Source organism: Gastrolobium bilobum, unplaced genomic scaffold (assembly GCF_033153095.1).
Source record: "Gastrolobium bilobum isolate Gb01-03AN ecotype WA unplaced genomic scaffold, APGP_CSIRO_Gbil_v1 utg784, whole genome shotgun sequence".
Lineage (NCBI taxonomy): Eukaryota > Viridiplantae > Streptophyta > Magnoliopsida > Fabales > Fabaceae > Gastrolobium > Gastrolobium bilobum.
The window spans coordinates 154,894-178,134 of NW_026896046.1; the positions used below are offsets into that span (position 1 = coordinate 154,894).

Below are 23,241 nucleotides of genomic sequence, written 5' to 3' on the forward strand. Positions count from 1 at the left end.
CTTAGAAACAGAACTTACAACTCAGAAAATGGAGCACTCACACCCTCACAAGGTTGCTCTCAAGTGTATAGCAAGCTAAAGATGAAGAAAATGTTAGGAAAGGTGAAGACTTGGGACATTTCCAAGCAAGGGAGGCTAAGGAATGGAGAGGCAGCAGCTGGCCCTTCAGAAAACATACGTAGGAGGCACCAAAATAAACCTAGGATCATGTGCCACTCCTATATATAGCCTCATTAAGTTTTAATCGCACTGTATTAGCACTAATAGCTAAGCTAAGAATTATAATCCCAAACTTGGGGTTCTGAACCTACTCAATTTTACAAGAATTATCATATTTTTATTATATTTTTCTGAGCATCTTTCCGATACGCGCTTTTCATAGCCAGTATCAGTTTCTGGCACCAGTTCTTATTATTTTGACTTGAAACTCGTTTTACAAGTCATACATATCATTCTAGTAATTATCATGCACTTATTATAATTTTCCGGGATACTTTTTCGGTACGCATTTATACCGACTAGCAGGACCGGTATCTGCACTTTTCTTCCGAAAAGCGACTTTCAGCATTCTTAATCACTTACTATAATTATTAGCGCCTCGTAATAATTATTAGGGTCCATTATGGAATCATTTCCTAATTTTGCATAATTAATTAATTAAATACCTAATTTAACGGTGCGGGTTCTTACAGCAAGCTCCACTCTTCTAAAGGTGACCGCGCGCAAGAATGAGGAGAGGAAAAACTAGTTTACGTTATTATTTACATACAATGGAACGTCTCCTTCAACCAAAAGAATGAGCAACGAAACAGAGGCACACTTTACCTCTTAGAATAATGACGCACAACCGAGCAAGGTAAGGAGAGAAATTGTGTTTGAGACTTGGTACTTCCCCAAGAGGTTCCACAGTTTTAAGATGAAGGAGTAGGTGAGAGCAAGATGCAGTTTGGTGATTTCTCTTTGTATGTTTCTCACTGTTTCTTACGGTGAAGGAAGGAAGAATGATGATACAAAACTTTTGTGTTTCATTGCTGTATTTTCACTCACGGTTTAGGGAGGAAAAGAGGTGGCCATGGCTGAGTTCTTCTTGGACTACACAAAACAAGCTTCAAACTATTTTCTTCTACAACATCAGCGCAAGTTAGGTGAAGGATGGGGATTGTGGAAGCTGATTTAAAATGAGACCCAAGGATCAGAATTTTATTAGGTCTCACTCTCTCTCTCATGCGCTAAGGAGGAGGAGTGTGAGGGGCATTTCTACCCAATTAAAATTCATGCAAGCTGACACTTTAGGGTTAATTGGGTGCATGTAGGAAAAGGCTGAGTTAATTTAGGTAGAATAGCAAGTAAGACCAGCTTTTTGGCACCTCCTAGGCGCATGGAAGAAGGAAATTGAAAGTGGCTGACTTGGTTTATCAAAAAGGAACTTAATCAGAATTTTTGTTTCCTTTTTCACTATTCTAGGCGCACAAAAGGGAGGGAGGGTGAGGTTGATGAGGTTCTTGCTATGTGGAGATTGCAAGCCAATTGAAGGCTGCCTTGTTGGAATTTCTTAAGATGAGGTGAGATTAGGGCAAGGTGCAAAGAGCTTGGGCTGAATTAAAACATCCTTAGGGCCCTACACATTCGGCCATCACAAGAGTTGGGGCTACAAATTTACAAGTCCATTATTGTTGCTAATTTAAATACTAACCCATAAAATTATAATTTCCCAAGTCTTTTAAGTATTTTAATTATTTTTAATTCTTCCTATAAATTATTACTAAGTTATTCCTATATCTTTTAACTAAAAATCCACATGCCCAAAATAAATTCTCACCTATTATTATAATTCAATACTTCCCTAACTCAATATTAATTCCATACTAATAGCTATATAATCCGAAATCAAAGCATGTTTTGCGCATAACTCGAATTTATCTCCTTTTCATTTGGCTCTCCATAAATTTTTCTATACAATTAAGCATGAAAAACATGTGACTTACAGAAAATGTCGTTATCTATAACAATGATGCCATATTCTTCTTAAAAAATATATAATTTTGCTCAGGATTTCAGTTTCTTATGTTTCGTGAGAAGTTGTGTAAAAAGGCTCACTAGCTCATTCTATTAATTTTTTTCTTTCATGGACTCATGATTGTTTGTCCAAGTTTTGGCCCATAGCCCGATTCTTAGTGATTGATCAAAGTTATCTGTGCTTATTAAATTCAGGCTTAGTCCAAACGAAGTCCGCTATACTTTGACATAAACCTGAATTAATGTGAGCTATTACTTTTTTAGGGTAATTAATTTAATGGTAATAGCCCTTATGGGAGAGGCAAGGTCTGGTTCAGCGTTCTATCCATTTCAATGACATCACTCATGACTCATCCCACTATAATAGAGGAGGTTCACGACACTACTACTGGTTCTTATTCATTTTCTTTTTAGGGTTGACATTGGTTCTTATTATTAATACCTGATTACAAAATCAGAACCCATAGCTCAATACCCCCATAAACCATTTTAAACTCGCGCATGAGCCCAGTCACCCTTAGCTTTAACCTGAACATAAAGTTTCATTTTTAAAAAGTCAAATGGCTACCAATGACACACCACCGTCGTCAGTTACGAAGCACATGCACTTCAAAATTCTGACGTGTTATGTGTGATACTCTTCGATATTTTTTGACACTACAATACTCGTTGCAAAGATTCAAAAAAATGTTCAAATATTACATTGCGTTGCATTTTGAGTTCCAACTATTAGATTCGTTAGATTATGATTTTATTGAGTTTAATATAAACATTTAGAATATATTATGTTTCTTTGCAAAATTGATGGGTATTATAAGTTTAACTTTATTTTTTTGTTAAATTATTGAATACTAAATATAATATACACTTCTTAAATTAAAAATATTATATACTATCAAAATGTGTCCTAACGTGTCAAAATTTAATATTTTTTAAAATTAACATGTCGAAATATCATGTCGTGTTGTATCCCATATCGCGTGTCTTTATTGGTACAAGATAAGCCCTCGCTATAGTTTGGAATCCTTTGTGGGTCATTTGTCCTATGTGGCCATTAATAAAGTTTTGTTATAATTTAACAAATCCAAATGTCCTTGTCTAATAAATAAAATAACCTCATCAATCCTATTTCATTTTCAAAAGCCAACCACACTGAGACAACGACCTTTTCATATAAATTTTATCAACTCATCCCCAAACCCAACCAAAATCCTAAACCCCTCTCTCCCTCTCTCTCTCTCTCTATTAACTCCTTTTCTTTACATGGACGATCACCGAAATTCAACGCCTAACGCCATTGGCCTCTGTCTCCTCCCACAAGAACTCATCCAAAACATTTTTCTCTCTCTTTTGTTGCCCGAGATCGTTCGGTTGAAACTGGTCAACAAGTCCTTCTCTCGCATAATCTCTGACCATAGCTTTGTTCGACAGTGCAACTCTTTATCCAGTTCCACCACGTGGCTCTTTGTCTACAAGAAGCGCTGGCTCCGCGACGCCGTTCTCCACGCCTTCACCAATCGGAGCTCCGATCGATGGTTCCGGATCCCCATTTTGGAGCTCCTTAAACCCGTCCAGTTTCATGGTGAGGATCTCTACTTCCTCGCCTCCTCCGCTAACGTCTTCCTCTTCGCCTCCAATACCGTTCGCGAGGTCATCGCCGTTAACTTAGTCCCCGTAACAGTTAAGAAGATCCCCCCTTCCCCGCTTGGTCCACGTGGCACCTCTTCATGGAGGAGATCCGGAATGAAGCTCGTAACCGATCTTTCCGGGTCGGGTCGTTTCCGTTTCATGTTCGCGGAGTTCGTGGGGAACCGCCCCGTTTTGTTTGTCTACAGCTCCGAGACTGATACGTGGAAGTCAACGGAGGCTAAAGAAGATATAACCAATGGGTTGTTGCCACGTGGACGGGGACATGTTTTTCTCAACGTGGTTCACGGACCAAGAGAGAGCGTTCTGGTTGCGTCAACACCCGAGTGTGATGCACCGGTGGTTCTACGGCCGAGATTTGATGATGTGAGGGGTAGTGAGAGTGATGATGGGGGATTAACCGTTGGATTCAGCTGGGGGAACGTGATTGATCGGCTACACGTGTACGGTGATGGGTACATGATGATTGTGAAATCGGAGGGTGCGAGGAACGTGAGGGTGTTGAAGGGTGTGGAATTATGGGGTTTGAGCTTGGAAGGAAGGAACTGGGAGTTTGTTTCAACGGTTGATGGTGAACTGATGAAGAAAATTGAGAAGCCTTATGGGGTAATGATGGGATGCTTAGAGGAGAAAAATGGGATCATTAGGGCTGCTTTGGTATCTAATTGTGAGGGCTTTTGGGACATGATATGGCTATCATTTGATACCAAATGGAACCACTGGACATGGATATCATTGCCTGATTGCAAAATGAAAGGTTGGAACATGGCTGGTATAAGCTTCTCCTCTGGGCTAACCATGCCATGACCCAACTTGAATGCTTGTTCGTCTTGGTATTTATATGGTGTCTATCTAGACTTCTTTTGTTTTTTGTTTTTATTTTATTTTATTTTTCAGGTTGTATAGTATGGAGGCATGCCAATTGTGCATACATGTATATAGGTCCAAAAGTCTCTCGTATAAGAAAGTGATATGTTATATTTACAAAAATTTTGTTTACAAACTTTTATAATTATACTATGTACCACTGAGAGTACATTCCTAACCGAATCTATTCCCAGAAATACATAGTATAGTTTATAAACAAAAAATTTGTAAATATAATTTTTTCTTATAAAAAAATAAGTAAATAAGACGATAATGGTGTTATTGAATAAGTGAGTATAACTTCGATAATTCAACTTGTCTGTATATATTTTATTAAAACCATTAACTGGGGATGAACTATATATAGTGCGTGGTACTGAAAATTAAAAATTGAGATTCTGAGTAATGCTAGTTATTCGCCATATGTAAGTTGGTCACACTTGTCCCATTAGTAGTATACAAAGTGTCAAATGAAGTTCAAGTTCCTGGAAAAACATTACTGCGTTTTATTGAAACCATTTACCGGATAGTTATAAAATGTATTATAGAAAGTTAAAAAAAAAAAATTGTGTAATAGTGAAGTTACACATCATGTAGCGAGAGCTGGTCACAGTTGCAGCTTTAGGAGTATCCAAAGTGTGAAATCAAGTGCTTGTGAACATTACTAGAAAGTGAAGTAAGACATTTCTTATTGTATTCAAGTGGTAGGAAGACGTGTGATTAAAAAGCTTCAACTTAAAGTTCAATTCTTTGCAAACCATAAAGAGAAAAGGTAGGGAAGTTTAATCCAATTCAAATACCACTCAAAAGGATAAGTTGAATATCCATCAAAGTAAATTGAAATCTCTACCCACATCCACATCTACCAATGAACCACTTTCTTTCTCTCCTTTTCTCACCTACTTGTTGTTTATTAGTAAGGGAGATTCAATAACGTGATGGTGTCAGCAAAAGAAACGGAATGGAGGCAAATTATAGACCCCGACTGTTTCAAACACAACACGTTCTCGCAGACAGGAAAACCCTTTGGTATTTGGTCCCAATCCCAAAAACTTTTGCTCGCTTTCCTTCTCACTCACACGCACAATGTACCCTAACATTAATTCAAAATGTTCTTGATTCCCTCACACAGTTAACGGGGCCTAATTCTATTTCCCCACACACTCTACAGGGTGAGAGGGTCCTCCTCCTCGATGCTAGCACTTCTCCTAAGTCCGTGCCCTTTGAGCTTTGTAAATGGTCCCAAATTCCTTGCTTAACTTCCTGGACCACTTTTTACAGCTCACGAACTATTCCAATTAGAGGAACTCGAATTAATTTTAAGCCCTCAACTTGGCAAGGCAAGAACCCCAATGCTAGAAAACAAACCACTTACATGCACAACTATACTATATTTATATAAGCTTTGCTTGATAAATAATATCTCTACTACTGCATATTTTTCATTTTCTTTATTCCCTGCTTAAATTTTTTGTGATTTCTAATACTGCCAGATGGTTTCCACTTTTCACTTTCAAATTCCGAGAAATCTTTAATTTTTTTTTCACCTATGTAACTCTGATATGTTAACGTTTTGGGCTTCTGAAATGGTCCCTACTATGTGGACCACGTTAGTCCTTTTAAGATTTTCGATTGTCATAAGCTGTTTATTGAATAACACTAATATCTTATACAATCCCATATTTCGTTGAGCATACAATCGTGCAATGACCTTTTATAGCATCAAAGTCCATTGATCTCTCTCTCTCTCTCTCTCTCTCTCTCTCCCTCTCCCTCCCAATAATTGCATATATTTTAAGCTTCAACGTTAATGTTTTTATTATTCCCAATTGATAGAATGAAAGAGAATAAACACTTGAATTTGTGCTTGGGAATACACGAAAGTAATCATCTTAAGGTCCTCATTACATACATAGAGCAGCAAGGGCATTAGAATATAAGCAGAACTCTATCTGAAATTGACTCATTAATTAACAGATGTCTCTTCGCTATTCTAATGTAATGCCTGAATCTCTACGTCTTTGTGAGAACGATTGAGGGTATAGATAATTAGGTTCTTTTTTAAATTTAGCATAACTAGTCCTTCTCAATCTCTCAACAGAAATGTTCTTATATAGTGCCAAGGCAGGCTGGGCACCCAATTTTTTTAAGTAGCTAAGTTGTGAATATCGCAATTAAATTAGTAGCTAATTTATTTATTGTCGTTATTAATCACATACTTTAATATGTTGTTAGATGTTACTTCATATGATGTTGGATGCTATAGTTTTTAAATTGATTGATCAGAAATTATACCTGTAGATGCCTTTCTGTGACACATGTCTCTGAGAGGAATATTCTGATTACCATGACTTCATACCCTTGAAAGAAAGACTGTACTTTTGGGCTACCAAACAATTTTCATTAATCTAAATGTTTCCTGAAAGTAAGTATTAATTAAGCAAGAAGGGAGAGGGGTTAGAGAGCAGGGCAGAGGGACACTTTGCAACCAGTGTTGTTAAATTCGAACTGGCAATCAACTCGGTTAGGATATCAAATCAATGGATTATTGGTTTAATTAGATGAATTAAATTATATAATAAATATATAACTATAAGTAATAGACAATTAAAGTGACATGATTTAGTGGTTAACATTTAATTTCTCTTCTCTTATGTGCCAATCAAGAATTGGTTCAACTAGAGTACAGGTATTAGGTTTGCACTCATTGAATCCGATTTATGGCCGGAATCGTTTAGTGATCTGATTTTCATTTCAACCAATATCGGGCCGGTTTTAGAAAATTTGATTAAATTAAAACAACCTTATGTGAATAAGGGGCATTCCACAAAGCGTGCAAATTATTAGCTGCAATAATCTAGGAAAAGACAGGCACACGAAAGTGTGCCTTACTCAAAACTTTCCTGTTAGAGCGACACACAAGTGACTTTACACAGCAGCACTTTTATTAACTTTACAAGCTTTTAATTAATACGAATCTAATTGGGACAGTAATAAGTACTTGGATAATGACAGTTTAACGTTGAGTTCATTACACTCAGAAAAAGTTTTAATGGATTATATTCGTAATGTTTTTCTAAACATGGACTGCTTATGATTTGAGGCAAACGACAGTGAAATGCTACGAATTTTTTCACCAAAATGGATCAGCATTCTCCAATTAGTACCCCGAAGAGAATTTGCATAACAAATAGATAATGTGGAAACTGAGAAACTTAAATTTGGCCCATCAACCTCTGCCTCGTGGATCGGATAAGTCCAATTAAAACTTAAGATGTGTTAATTATTTCTGCTTAATTTTTTGTGTGAGGACTCTCTGAACTACAGTTCATCTGCAGCACACAATAGGTGCTAAATGTAGAAAGTAACAAACAAAGCAAACTCGCGAAAACCAAGGGCTGTCAACTGTCATGTTCTCTCATATTTGAGATTCAATTCCAACTACCTGCATACTTAGCAGGTATAAGAAAGCAAATTAATTTTAAAAAATTCGAGCTGCATGTGAAATCACAGACCTAAATTGGTTTAGGAGCAAATTGAAATTAACAAATTATTACATTCCCATCATTCAATTTATAATTTATTTCGTATTCGGTAGGTCTGGTAAATTAACAGTAATTCACACTGTTGGGTCTTGTACCCAAGCCTATGGTCCCATAATTACTCACAAATCGCAACGGTGAACGGTGACACTAGCAGTAGATCCAAACGCCACGTGTTGGGGTCAATTTCTCTCCCAAATCCCAAGATGGGAGTAGCAGCACAGCATCTAAATAATATAGGCCACCTTGCCACCTTCATGCTACTTAAAATCGAAGGCATGCTACCGCGACGTTGGGGAAACCTTTTATAAAAAAGCAAAATTATATAAGTAGAAGTATCTATCAATTTGATGGATTACCACTGTGGATAGCTACTCAGCACAAAGTAGCAACACATCATGGTCATACATTTTATTTTACAAAACAGCCCCTCTGTTAATGTCCTACCCCATACCTTTTCCTCTTTCTCAAGCCCCCTCTTTTTCATCACCAACTTTTCAGTTTTCACTCACAAGCCCAACACCTCCCCCTAAGTTCTCAGTGCACTAACTCACTCTCTCTCTCTCACACCACCACACACATAATAAACACACAAACTCATCCCATGTGATCAAATCATCAGATAAAAACCCAAACTCAACATTTCATTTCATTTCATCCAACTCAGATTGTTCAGTTATGGAGATGGTTTCAGCCGCCTCCAATGGAAGTTCCGCCGGAACCAAGACAAGGGACATCGACGACCTTCTCGCCGGCGTCGGCTACAAAGTCCGGTCATCGGAGCTCCGTCAAGTTGCTCAAAATATTGAACGCCTGGAGAACGTTATCGTGAACTCATCCGCCGACATTTCTCAACTTGCTTCCGACACCGTCCACTACGACCCCTCCGACATCGGATCCTGGGTGGACACTCTTCTCTTCGAGTTCGACCACACCGTATCCTTACCCTACGATCTCTCGGACTTACCTGATCTCGCCGCAGCTCCGCCACAAGGTCACCACAACCACCACCGTCAGTTAACAACCACCGTGGAAGAAGACTCGGGGATAAGGCTTGTCCACATGCTGATGACGTGTGCGGAATCTCTGCAACTTGGCGACCTCGCATTCGCTGGCTCTCTCATCGAGGGCATGCAGGGTTTGTTGGCACACGTCAACACCAATTGCGGCATCGGAAAAGTCGCCGGCTACTTCATCGACGCCTTGAGCCGCCGTATCTTCGCGCCGCCGTCGCAGCTTCAAAACATCATCTTAGGCTCTCCTTACGAGAACGATGTTCTGCATCATCACTACTACGAGGCTTGCCCCTACCTCAAGTTCGCTCACTTCACCGCAAACCAAGCCATCCTTGAATCCTTCAACGGTCACGATTGCGTCCACGTCATCGATTTCAACCTCATGCAGGGTCTCCAGTGGCCTGCGCTAATACAAGCCCTCGCGCTTCGTCCTGGTGGGCCCCCCTTGCTCCGGTTGACTGGCATTGGTCCACCGTCGCCGGACGACCGCGACACGCTCCGGGAAATCGGGTTGCGGCTTGCCGAGTTGGCTCGCTCCGTCAACGTCAGATTCGCGTTCCGCGGCGTGGCGGCGTGGCGTCTCGAGGACGTGAAACCGTGGATGCTTCAGGCGAGTCCTAAGGAAGCGGTGGCGGTTAACTCAATCTTGCAGCTTCACCGTCTCCTCGGGTCTAAAGCTGATCCGATCCAATCGGGTATTGAAATGGTGCTTGGTTGGATCCGGACTTTGAACCCGAAAATAATGACAGTTGTGGAGCAGGAAGCGAACCACAACGAGAACGGGTTCTTGGAGCGGTTCACGGAGGCATTGCATTATTACTCGACCATTTTTGATTCGCTGGAGGCGTGTCCGGTCGAACCGGATAAGGCTATGGCAGAGGTGTATCTGCAGAGGGAAATATGCAACGTGGTGTGTTGCGAAGGATCGGCTCGGGTGGAGAGGCATGAGCCGTTGACTAAGTGGAGGGAACGACTCGGGAAAGCCGGGTTCAGGCCTCTTCATTTGGGTTCGAACGCGTTCAAGCAAGCAAGCATGCTTTTGACTCTGTTCTCTGCGGAGGGTTACTGCGTCGAAGAGAACCAAGGTTGCTTGACTTTGGGTTGGCATAACCGCCCTCTCATTTCTGCTTCGGCTTGGCAAGCTTTGCCTCCACGAGACAGCGAAACGCTGCGTTTAGATAGCTGAAAAATGGAACGTTTCGGTTGCTTAATGTACTAGTAAACAGAAACAATGAGCTCATTGTAAATTTCCTTTTATTTTTATTTTTTTCAACTTTTTCCCCCGTTTATTCATTGTGTATTTCTTCGGTGGCTTCTCTTTCTTTTCTTTAATTTTACGGAGATGACTTTTGGGGCCTTTTACTTCTTGGGTGCACGGTTTTTCTCTCTCTTTTTTCCAAACAAAATATGAAAGTGACGCAGCCATGGATGTGGATGTGGGTGTGGGTCAAGTCAGTGTTACAATTTAGAAATAGGTCGCCACATTATTGAGTCCAACCGTGGCTTCTTTTAATTATAAAACAATTACTAATAAGAAAAATATTCGTTTCCACCAAAATGAAAATTCAGGTCAGTGAATTATGATAGGATAGTTGTCTGCGTAAGGTGAATACCTTGTAATCATAACAAAATTGATGGAGGATAATTCGCTGTAATCATGGAATTGTGGAGCATCTTCTAGAGCATATTGGTTGATATGAGGGAATAATATGCAGAGTAAACTAAACTAACATATAATTAATGATGACATCTTGGTTGTTATATATGAATAAAAAGACTAGGAGTGATGTTACTGGTGCCAAGCAGATGAAGCAAGATATCGAGTATGACATAAACTAGTAAATTTCTCGTTAGCATGTGCGTATACATGGTATATTCCATAATGCAACTGAATAGTGAACATCACCATTAATAGGTCAGCTAACCGTCTAACACAAAATTGTCTTGAGTTTGTTTCTAAAGTAAATTTATAATGATATATTTACTATTGAATTTTAATGGGCTTCAGTTACAGTATACTTTAAATTACATTAAAATGTAGATACACCCATTTACATATTCTTATCTTAAAAAAGCGTTATCTGAATTTAGTATATAACTAGCCTCGTGCACAAAATTTCGAGGTCTTTTACTGGATTAGGAGCCCAAAAACTAAGATTTGGAGCGGATGTTTTTTTAATATTATCAAGCTAGTATAACCATTGTTTGGACAACTTAGAAGAAGTTCTCCAAAGATGTCTATCCTCTAATCTAGTGCTTAATTGGGAAAAATGCCACTTCATGGTGAAGGAAGGAATAGTCCTGGGCCATAAGATTTCCAGCAAAGGATTGGAAGTAGATCAAGCCAAAGTAGAAGCCATAGCAAGAATGCCGCCACCAGTAAACGTCAGAACACTGAGATCTTTTCTTGGGCATGCAGGCTTCTACAGGAGGTTCATTAAAGATTTCTCCAAAATAGCCAGACCTTTGTGCCATTTGTTAGAAAAAGATATGAAATTTGAGTTTAACTTTGATTGTTTGAAAGCTTTTGAAACCTTGAAAAACAAGCTCATTACCACACCTGTCATCCAACCTCCAGACTAGAACTTACCCTTTGAACTAATGTGTGATGCAAGTGATCATGCCATTGAGGTAATTCTAGGACAGAGGAAGGATAAAATCTTTCGTAGCATATATTACGCCAGTAAAACCTTGAATCAAGCTCAAGTGAACTACACAGTCACTGAAAAAGAGCTATTTGTTGTAGTATATGCCTGCGAAAAATTCAGGCCATACATTTTAGGATCAAAGATTATTGTTCATACTGACCATGCAGCTCTCAAATATCTTTTCTCAAAAAAAGAAGCAAAACCAAGATTGATAAGATGGATCCTACTACTGCAAGAATTCAATCTGGAGATCAAAGAAAGAAAAGGGTGTGAAAACCAGATTGCAGATCACCTGTCCAAATTGGAACACATTGAAGAAGGGCTACCAATCAAGGAGACGTTCCCGGACGAACAATTGTTTAGCGTCAATCACATAAAAGCAGACGTTCCTTGGTTCGCTGATATAGCCAACTTTCTTGCAGCAGGATTGGAACCTTACGGGGCAAGCAGAATGCAGAAGAAAAAATCTTTCATGATTGCAGGAACTATCTTTGGGATGAACCGCTGCTGTTCAAAAGATGCGCTGATCAAATGATAAGAAGGTGTGTCACAGAAGAAGAACAACCTCCAATCCTTCCTGTAACACCCCGTGTATACTCGGAATATTAACATTACATCGTATTAAGCGGTGCTTAATTAAAAATGAGGAATATTCTTTTTCTTTTCAATTATGACGTCATTATCAATTACTAACTTGATTACTTAATCAATTTCATAAAATAACGCCTGTATATAAATTGCAATAAGACATCTACTGAAATACCTCAATATATAAATAAAGTGTGTATCTAAATCACGGTATTACATCTCGTAATCCGGACAATATTCTGATACATTATTACAACTCCAAAAGACTCAAGACATAATCAAGACAAAACAATACTATGTGTCATGGACAATCCCCATGCTCACCAAATAAACATAGTAAACAACCAGTCTCAACATAAAACTCCATAATCATAACTGAAGCTATAAGCATAAAAGCAGCATGCATAACCAGCATCCAATCATGGCAGCATAATATAACAGCAATCTAACTCAGCTCCGGCCTCCTGCCGCCTGAGGTCTCAACATTACCTGACCCTGAAATAAGCATTCCCCAAACGTGGGGTGAGATCTCTAAACAAGAAATCTCAGTAAGACAAGGGGTCCTCAAGGATCTTCCACGTGGGAACGATAAATGAAGTTTGACCAGACAGTTCATTTATTAACTTTTCTTCTCATTTTCACTCTTTATAAACAGTGATAAAACAATAATTAGCACTCTATCCTCGTGGGAACGATAATTTGGGCATTAATACTCCCTTTATTACTTGATGCGTGCACTTGCGCACTTGGGTTGGAACTAAGGGAACGAATCTGTGTTCTGCAAGAACAGAGGAACGTCCCCTATCAGAACTTATATTTTCCACCATCAGCAAACCACCCAACAAGTTTTTGGCGCCGTTGCCGGGGATAGAAACAATAACTGTTGTTCTTATCATTGTCTTCTAACACATATACTGTATATATGACTTTACTTTTATTTTCTTCTTTATCACTGAATCTGTTGTGCATATATATGCCCTGTGCTATTGGTTTATGAGTGAAGAGTTTGAAGCAGACTCTAACATTGAAGTACCTGAGTTTCTCTTTGATCCTGAACCAGAACGTACACTTCACAGAAGAAGAAGAAACCTCAGGGAAGAAACTCGTGAAAACATGGCTGATTATAACAATAATGAAGATATTCCTCCTGAACAAAATTTCAGAACCTTGGCTGCTCCTTTTAGGAACAGACCAGACAGGGGAGTAATTCTCCCTCCTGTAGCACCCAATTTTGAACTAAAACCTATCATGTTTCACATGATTAGGGAAGCAGGAGTCTTCAATGGACTCCCTGCAGAAGATCCTTTCACACACCTCACCACATTCCAAGATATCTGTGACAATTTTAAAGCTAAGGGTGTAACAGAAGAGAGCATGAGAATGAGGTTGTTCCCTCACTCCTTAGGCTTAAAAGCAAAAACATAGATGAAAACTCTCACCTCTGGGTCAATCCACACATGGGAAGAACTCTCTAACAAGTTCATAGAGAGGTTTCTCCCAATGTCTCGACAAGCAAATGTTAGAGCAGAAATCTCTAACTTCAGAATGTTTTATGGAGAAAATCTATATGAAGCATGGGAGAGATACAAGGACATCATAAGAAAATGTCCAAACCATGGGGTAGAAAGTTGGGGAGTGTTACAATCTTTCTATAAAGGACTTGATCATACTTCTCAGTCTCACTTAGATTTTGCTGCAGGAGGATATTTTTTTACAGGAACACTTGAATCAAGATATGAAATCATAGAAGGACTGCTGAAAGATGTCTCCAATGGCCAATAGATAGAGTGAGCCCAGTAAGGAAGCCAGGCATGCTAGAACTAGATTAACAAACTGCCATGGAAGCCCAGCTGGCATCACTCATGAATGAAGTGAAGAACCTGAAAGCCGACCAAGAAGCACCAAGGATGGAAGACTTATAACTCACAACAACTGAAACAGAACCATGCTCAGCCTTTGGTGACCTTCATGACTCAATAGACTGCCCATCCACTGCATTGGTGTGTTATGCAGAGAATTCTGGCAATAGGAACTTCACTAAAGACAATCAACAAGCAGGACGTAATACAAATTCAAGCCCTGAAGGAACTATCATTAAGGATCAGAATCACAATCCCCAATGGAAGCCACCCATGCATCAAAGACCATTCAATCAACAGCAGCAATATCAGCAAAGCAGCAGCAATGCAACGTTTGAACAAAGGAGAAACAACTACGTTCCGTTCCACAGAAATGACCAACGCATCAATACCCTGGAAAATTATGTCAAGGAATATGTCACCAGGAATGATGCAGTGGTCAGGAACATTGAGTCCCATCTGGGACAGATTGCTGCCAATCTTCAAACAAGAGCACCAGGATCACTACCAGGGGACACTGAAGTTCCCTAAAACAATTCTCCAGAGACCTAAGAGGTAAGTACCATGTCTAGCTAAAGACATTAAACTAAGCGCTGACTGGGAGGCAACCCAGTAGATACATTTGCTCTCTGACAAAGAGAAAAGTTGTGGGGTGGTTACTCTTAACCACACAGCTCCCAAAAAGGAGGGAACATCTGAAGTTCCTCTCCAAAAAGTCCAAGTACGTTCCGTTCCAGGAACGTAGTTTTGGGGTGGTCCCTGACCACAATCCCAATATAAATTTTTTTTATATATATATATAGATGTACTTATATGTTTTGTTATATGTTCATTTAGATTTATTAAATAATAGGTGATAGGTTAATACGTCCCCTTTTCCTTACTTAGTACTCACTATTGCATATCTTCTTATTATTTATTTCAGTTATTTATTTATTTATTAGTTAGGAAAAGACAAAGGGAACGTTCCCTGGGTTAGGAGATAAGAGTGACTAGGACACCTGTCCCTGCTGAGTCACTTAAAAAGATACGCAGCCATATCCAATTTGCATTCATTGTAATTCTTGGAAACGCGCGCAGAAAAAGCAACCGTCTCCTCAACCATTAAGACAACTGCACCCTTTCCTTTTCCCTCTCTCCCACGTCTTGACCTAAACTGTTCCATCTTCTCACACTCATCCCATCAATAATTGATCACCTACAGCTGACCACTCGTTCTGTAACATCCCTATTCCACTACCTCTTCAACCTCCTCTCCTTAACCTCCACGTCCCAGAAACCTTTCATTTTCTCCCCCACAGTCTATTTAAACTCGGTCTCTGATATCTTCAAGTTCTACTAACCCTTTTATCCCTCCTGCATTTGTGCCCTAACTCCCTTTCTGAACAAAATGACTAAGCTCTCATTTAAAGTGATCCCTGTAGCCAACCGCGGCGAAGAACCAGAGCTCACTAAACCCACCATCATTCTGTACCCAGAAAAGAACATTTCTCTGCATCAGGACAAAGTGGTTCTGCCTTCATTTGTGAAGAAATCACTGGACAAACTTCAGTGGTTGCTTTCCGCCACTGATGACAGTGAGTTGAACTTGAACTAGGGGGGAGAATTCCTATACCAGACGAGAAGGCTGCCCGAAGAGGAGGCACCTGATGTGGTCACAGTGAGGGGAAAATAAGTATCATTTTCCCCCGCTGATGTCCAGGAAGTACTCATCCTTCCCACCGTCACCAATTGTCCGTACCAGAAGTACTTGGACAGTAGGGATGAGTACACTTTTCAGAGGAATCTGAAGCAGACAGTAGCCCTGGACAATCCCAACTACTACAAAAGGGTCCCTCTGCAAGGGGAGCATGAAGGACATAGCCAGGTTCTGGGCACTGTTTGCCAACTCCAACATCAGCCCCACCTCTCATGAAGCCTCTGCTAGCTAGGAACTTCAATTTCAAATTTACTGCATCATCAAGCACATCCGTTTTGATGCAGTAACCCTCATCTACAACAGCTTGCAGAGGGACATAAGGAAGACTAAGGTCTTCCTCCCCTGCCTCATCACCAAACTCTGCAGGAGAGCTGGTGTAGAGGAACACCCATATGACACCATGAAGGTGGCATCTATCATTGATGCTAAGACCTAGAACGGTCTTAAAAGCTCCTACATTGACACCACCCAACCTATTCCTGCCAATCTCAGACGTTCCCCCACCAGAGATAGTGAGGAGGAAACATCTGTGGCCTCACTGAAGAAGACCACCAAGACCACTCCTACAAAATCCTCTTCCTCTGGCCACGTTCCGGCCAGAAGAACCATCCCTCCTCCTACCAAGGTGAAGAAAGATGCCCCTGTTGCTACTGATGGCAAGCAGGGCAAGAAGAAATCTCCTGCCAAACCTCCCCCAAGAAAAGGGGAACACTCAAGTCAGAGGATAAAGAGGGTCCTCAATAGCAATAGGCCAGAGGGAGCATCCTCTGCAAAGCTTATCACCCTCTCTGACCAGGAGAGTGAAGACAATGAGTCTTTGGCAAAAAGGCTGAAGATTGGAAGGAAGTCAGCACCAAAACTAGTTGCAAAGGAGACGTCCCCAAGCAGCTCAGACTCTACATTTTCTGACATTCCATCCCCACCACCTGCTCACTCTCCACTACAACAAATCACCCCACAACCCTCTCCTAGGAAACAACAAGGAGAGGGACAAAAAGACAAAGAAGCAGCATCTGCTGCAGAGACATCAGTGGCTGAGCAAGAGGCTCAGCCACAGAAGAAAAATGACAAAGGAAAGGGGAATCTCATAGAACCCCCTAAGAAGAAAGCAAAGACAACAGGCCCCAGGCAGATCAATCTGGGGGGCCCTCTGTCATTTCCTGTCATCCGTCTCGATACATCTGGGGACGAAGCTCTTGGCAGAGCTTTGGCAGAAGAAGAAGGGATGGCAATTCCTCCACTGATGGAGGAACAAGCTGTGACCATGCCCTCATCATCCAGACCACCAGTGGATGAACCCAGCACAACACCTGTCATACCTTCTGCTACTGGCAATAACCAGCAGAAGAAGCAACCTACTTCCTCCCCTACTGCAGCAATCCCCATCGCAGCTAGAAGAAAATCACAAATTGGGATTGCTGAAATCTTTGAAATGCTGGGAGAGAAGTTAGAAAAACGGCTGCCAGCAAAGAAATCTGTCCCCCAACTTGACATGACAAGCACCAATGCAGAGCTGATGGTGGAAAATGTAAGTTCTGATGGGGAACGTTCCTCTGTTCTTGCAGAACACAGATTCGTTCCCTTAGTTCCAACCCAAGTGCGCAAGTGCACGCATCAAGTAATAAAGGGAGTATTAATGCCCAAATTATCGTTCCCACGAGGATAGAGTGCTAATTATTGTTTTATCACTGTTAAAGAGTGAAAATGAGAAGAAAAGTTAGTAAATAAACTGTCTGGTCAAACGTTCCCTACGGTCTTGACAACATTCCTCAGGAACAGTAGGTTCAATCTGATGGCAAACAGTTGCTCACTGCGTTATGTATGTGATCCTTCCTGTTTAGAAGAAGGTGATATAACAATCTTTGCCTGCCAACTCTGATTCCTCAGCTCATAGTCTAGATGGCTCACAAGTTTCCATATTCCTATGGCTCCCTTGACTCCAACAGGTACTTAGTTCAGAACCTTAAAATGGACGAGTTGGCCCCTTATTCCTAAGGTGACCAGTAGCATTTTTGCCATGACATCTACCTTCCCCCAATGGCTAAGCTGTCTGAAATCCCTTCCTTATGGAAGTTCCTTTCTCAGTATGTACCCAATTTCCATTGGCGCACAATGAATATAGCTTACTTAGCCAAAGAAATACAAAAAACTTCGATCAAGAGTTTTGAAAACATTTCTTTAAGAGTTTCACAGTTTACCCGTTCCACAGATAGTTCAGCTAATGGCTGATAGTTTAAACATAATTATTCTCAACTGGGATCACATAGACCCGAGATTCAGTCAAGAGATAACGATTGGAACGAAGAGAAAAACACTTATATTAATTTAAAAGACAGATTACAAAAAGAAATAGAAAATGGAGAAAGATGGGTATTTTCTCGTGAGGAGTGTTGATGGTTGTTTACAGAGAAGGGAAAAGGGGTTGTCACTTAACTACAGTTACAATTTAAAATTAAACTAAGTTACTGACTACTACTACTACTACTACTAGGTGATCTTCTTCCTTCTGGACTTTAATCCCTCCAGAATCCGATGATGTTTTTTGTATGAGGGTGGTCCTATTTATAGATGGAAGGAGAGTGGCAAGCTTGTAAATCCTTTGGAGCAAGTTGCTTGAATGAGGGGACGGGACGGTGGCAGCAGAGTATAGAAGCTGCGCAAATTGCTGGATGGAACAAGGTTTGGTGATGATTAGCCGTAGTATATAGACTTGCCCATGCCTTGCTTTCATTTTTAGCCAATAAGAACTCTTGATTCTCTGCTCTTAACGTTTTCAGCTGCTCAGTTGGTGCACCGCCTTACTTTTTAGAAGTCTTTAACCCTACGTCACCTGCAAAGTGTACAGAGGCATTAAATGAATGGAGCAGGTGCATTAAATGCGTCTCAGTCTGTTCCCCTTTTAATATATTTTAAAGGAATACTTTACCAAACGTTCCCCCACTGTGCTTTTGTCACAAATGTGTAAAACAAGTGATTTTCATGCATGCTGAAGTTGCTCATCAGCTGAGGGAACGTGTGGTATTTTGCCATCAAAATGAGCTTAGATGGAAACGAATTTACGTCCCATCAAACACCCCAAAACTAAACTGTTTGTTGTCCTCAAACAACTCAGAAATATTGTATTAGGCTGCCTAATTTCAAAGAATAGCATAACAGAAAGGAACTTGAGGCAGTGAACAATCATGAACTTTTCAGAAAATGAGCTACTCTTCATAGTTGAATGGTGGGAAGAATTTAATCCCAGGTCAGTGAAGGTTGCTGATCTTCTGTCTCACTGTCACTCAGGGGTTGGTGTTTGCTCTGTCTATTCCTGGATGTGATTCTTCAGAACTTGCCTTTCTACTGCATTCCTATGAAGTACATTTGTCTTCCCTTTTCAAGGACCTTTGATGGATGAGTGTATGGAAGTGTGGAATGATGATGGTCTGACTTGTGGGATCAAGGAACGTTTAGCTTTTGTGTCTTTGAACTTGGACTTTTTCTGTTTTTGAGGGAACACCTTTTCTTGAACCTTTTTCCCCCTTTGGAGGAAGGTTTTCTGGTTTTTCTTGAATTCTTTTGAATGGCTGTTCCTCTTTTGCTTTGCTTGTCTTTCTTCTGTCCTTTTAATTCATTTGTGGATCTGTTCCTTGTTCTTTTTGGTTGACCAGGGGGTGTATGATGAAGGTGAGGTGAGTGTGTGATTCTGTTTGGTCCTTGGCAGTGGAGTTCATCCGTTCTTCAGCAATACTTACAACATTAAGGCAAGTTGAGAAGTTTCATTGTGGTTACACCTCAGGAACGCTCTCAGAAGTAGGTGTTTAGCCTTTTTCCGTTCCTTACCAGTTTGATTTCACACAGATCAACTTCTTTAAAAAATATGAGGATTAAATTCTCTGCATTTTTCTAATTTGAATACTCAGAGAAAGATCAAGCATGATTAGTCAGTGACTTTGTGTTTCATGTATGTTAGTTAATCTAAAATATTGGGCAGTCTTAATACTATAACTGAATTGTATGTAGATACTAAACAGTTTGATCAAAAAGTCTTTTTCATTGCAAAAAGATTAATTATAAAGGAACAGAAAGAAACTAAATTAAAAACTGGATTGAAAACAAACTAAGCTAAGATAAATAGGAGGGTTTTTCTCCTTTTCATTGTGGGGGTGTGGTTAGGGACCACCCCAAAACTGCGTTTTTGGAACGGAACGTACTTTGGACTTTTTGAGGGGAACTTCAGACGTTCCCTCCTTTTTGGGAGCTATGTGGTTATGGATAACCACCCCAAAACTTTTCTCTTTGTCAGAGAGCAAATGTATCTACTGGGTTGCCTCCCAGTCAGCGCTTAGTTTAATGTCTTTAGCTAGACATGGTACTTACCTCTTAGGTCTCTGGAGAATTGGTTGAGGGAACTTCAGTGTCCCCTAGTAGTGATCCTGGTGCTCTTGTTTGGAGATTGGCAGCAATCTGTCCCAGATGGGACTCAATGTTCCTGACCACTGCATCATTACTGGTGACATATTCCTTGACATAATTTTCCAGGGTATTGATGCGTTGGTCATTTCTGTGGAACGGAACGTAGTTGTTTCTCCTTTGTTCAAACGTTCCACTGCTGCTGCTTTGCTGATATTGCTGCTGTTGATTGAATGGTCTTTGGTGTATGGGTGGCTTCCATTGGGGGTTGTGATTCTGATCCTTAATGATAGTTCCTCCAGGGCATGAATTTGTATTACGTCCTGCTTATTGATTGACATTGGTGAAGTTCCTATTGCAAAATTCTCTTCATAACACACCAATGCAGTGGATGGACAGTCTGTTGAGTCATGAAGGTCACCACAAGCTGAGCATGGTTCTGTTTCAGTTGCTGTGAATTGTAAGACTTCCATCCTTGGTGCTTCTTGGTCAGCTTTCAGGTTCTTCACTTCATTCATGAGTGATGCCAGCTGGGCTTCCATGGCAGTTTGTTTATCTAGTTCTAGCATGCCTGGCTTCCTTACTAGGCTCCCTCTATCTATTGGCCATTGGAGACATCTTTCAGCAGTCCCTTCTATGATTTCATATCTTGATTTAAGTGTTCCTGTAAAAAAATATCCTCCTGCAGCAAAATCTAAGTGAGACTGAGAAGTAGGATCAAGTCCTTTATAGAAAGATTGTAACACTCCCCAACTTTCTACCCCATGGTTTGGACATTTTCTTATGATGTCCTTGTATCTATCCCATGCTTCATAGAGATTTTCTCCATAAAACATTCTGAAGTTAGAGATTTCTGCTCTAACATTTGCTTGTCGAGACATTGGGAGAAACCTCTCTATGAACTTGTTAGAGAGTTCTTCCCATGTGTGGATTGACCCAGGGGTGAGAGTTTTCATCCATGTTTTTTGCTTTTAAGCCTAAGGAGTGAGGGAACAACATCATCCTCATGCTCTCTTCTGTTACACCCTCAGCTTTAAAATTGTCACAGATATCTTGGAATGTGGTGAGGTGTGTGTAAGGATCTTCTGCAGGGAGTCTATTGAAGACTCCTGCTTCCCTAATCATGTGAAACATGATAGGTTTTAGTTCAAAATTGGGTGCTACAGGAGGGAGGATTACTCCCTTGTCTGGTCTGTTCCTAAAAGGAGCAGCCAAGGTTTTGAAATTTTGTTCAGGGGGAATATCTTCATTATTGTTATGATCAACCATGTTTTCACGAATTTCTTCCCTGAAGTTTCTTCTTCTTCTGTGAAGTGTACGTTCTGGTTCAGGATCAAAGAGAAACTCAGGTACTTCAATGGAGTGGTTAGGGTCTGTTTCAAACTCTTCACTCTTAAACCAATAGCACATGGCATATATATGCACAGCAAATTCAGTGATAAAGAAGAAAATATAAAAGTAAAGTCAGATATACAGTATATGTGTTAGAAGACAATGATAAGAACAACAGTTAGTGTTTTTATCCCCGGCAACGGTGCCAAAAACTTGTTGGGTGGTTTGCTGATGGTGGAAAATATAAGTTCTGATGGGGGACGTTCCTCTGTTCTTGCAGAACCCAGATTCGTTCCCTTAGTTCCAACCCAACTGCGCAAGTGCACGCATCAAGTAATAAAGGGAGTATTAATGCCCAAATTATCGTTCCCACGAGGATAGAGTGCCAATTATTGTTTTATCACTGTTTATAAAGAGTGAAAATGAGAAGAAAAGTTAGTAAATGAACTGTCTGGTCAAACGTTCCCTACTGTCTTGACAACGTTCCTCAGGAACAGTAGGTTCAATCTGATGGCAAACAGTTGCTCGCTGCGTTATGCATGTGATCCTTCCTGTTTAGAAGAAGGTGAGATAACAATCAATGGAATTTTTATAAGTACTAAATAAAATAAAATAAAACTACTAAAACAGAAATAACTATAATCAAGAGACAACAAGGTGGTGGTTAAAACAGTTTAACAGAAGGAACAGATTCACTGCTTCACTCTTAAAGGGGTTGTTTTCTTTGCTCAAGACTTAGCACCTTTTGGCTTTGTCCTAGTTTCTTTGCCTGCCAACTCTGATTCCTCAGCTCATGGTCTAGATGGCTCACAAGTTTCCATATTCCTATGGCTCCCTTGACTCCAACAGGTACTTAGTTCAGAACCTTAAAATGGACGAGTTCACCCCTTATTCCTAAGGTGACCAGTAGCGTTTTTGCCATGACATCTACCTTCCCCCAATGGCTAAGCTGTCTGAAATCCCTTCCTTATGGAAGTTCCTTTCTCAGTATGTACCCAATTTCCATTTGCGCACAATGAATATAGCTTACTTAGCCAAAGAAATACAAAAAGCTTCGGTCAAGAGTTTTGAAAACAGTTCTTTAAGAGTTTCATAGTTTACCCGTTCCACAGATAATTCAGCTCATGGCTGATGGTTTAAACATAATTATTCTCAACTGAGATCACATAGACCCGAGATTCAGTCAAGAGATAACGATTGGAACGAAGAGAAAAAAACTTATATTAATTTAAAAGACAGTTTACAAAAAGAAACAGAAAATGGAGAAAGATGGATATTTTCTCGTGAGGAGTCTTGATGGTTGTTTACAGAGAAGAGAAAAAGGGTTGTCAAGTAGGTACCTCTTTTGTCTTTTAAAATGTTGGCTCTATTTCTTGTGGTTTACTTTGTGCTCGCGTCTTCATTTGCTATTATTTGCTTGCTTTGTTGCATTCTTGAACTTTGCTTTTTGGCTTGCGATTTCTTGAGTGGTATATTTCTGAACTTTGATGTTTTACTTCAAGTATGCTTTATTTCTGTATTTTATTTTATGGGTATGGATGATTTTGAACCTTCATTGTAAAAGGCTAATTGTATCTTATTCTTGCTCCACCTTTTAAACCCATTTTTATTATGAATGAGGGAAGTTCCAGAGGT

At 40.2% G+C, this 23,241-nt stretch overlaps 2 protein-coding genes and 2 non-coding genes across 5 annotated transcripts; 3 read left to right on the forward strand and 1 right to left on the reverse strand.

Annotated features, from left to right (window-relative positions):
* The first annotated feature begins 3,274 nt into the window (after positions 1 to 3,274).
* Positions 3,275 to 4,472, forward strand: LOC133297433 (uncharacterized). Of its 2 annotated transcripts, XM_061496581.1 has the most exons (2): positions 3,275 to 3,633; positions 3,706 to 4,472. In XM_061496581.1, the coding sequence occupies exons 1-2, from the start codon at positions 3,280 to 3,282 to the stop codon at positions 4,468 to 4,470; spliced, it is 1,119 nt and encodes a 372-aa protein (XP_061352565.1). In that variant the 5' UTR covers positions 3,275 to 3,279; the 3' UTR covers positions 4,471 to 4,472. The 2 variants fall into 2 exon arrangements, with proteins under 2 accessions (XP_061352565.1, XP_061352564.1); XM_061496580.1 differs by having other exon boundaries at positions 3,275 to 4,472.
* Positions 4,473 to 8,664: 4,192 nt separating this feature from the next.
* LOC133297432 (DELLA protein RGA-like) lies at positions 8,665 to 10,274 on the forward strand. Its single transcript, XM_061496578.1, has one exon. It carries the CDS (start codon positions 8,751 to 8,753, stop codon positions 10,272 to 10,274), a length of 1,524 nt encoding a protein of 507 aa, XP_061352562.1. The 5' UTR covers positions 8,665 to 8,750.
* Positions 10,275 to 13,839: 3,565 nt separating this feature from the next.
* On the reverse strand, positions 13,840 to 13,946 carry LOC133297435 (small nucleolar RNA R71). Its single transcript, XR_009749639.1, has one exon. It is a non-coding gene; the product is annotated as a small nucleolar RNA R71 (small nucleolar RNA).
* A 7,087-nt stretch (positions 13,947 to 21,033) lies between these two features.
* On the forward strand, positions 21,034 to 21,140 carry LOC133297438 (small nucleolar RNA R71). The gene has a single exon (XR_009749642.1). It is a non-coding gene; the product is annotated as a small nucleolar RNA R71 (small nucleolar RNA).
* The last annotated feature ends 2,101 nt before the right edge of the window (positions 21,141 to 23,241 follow it).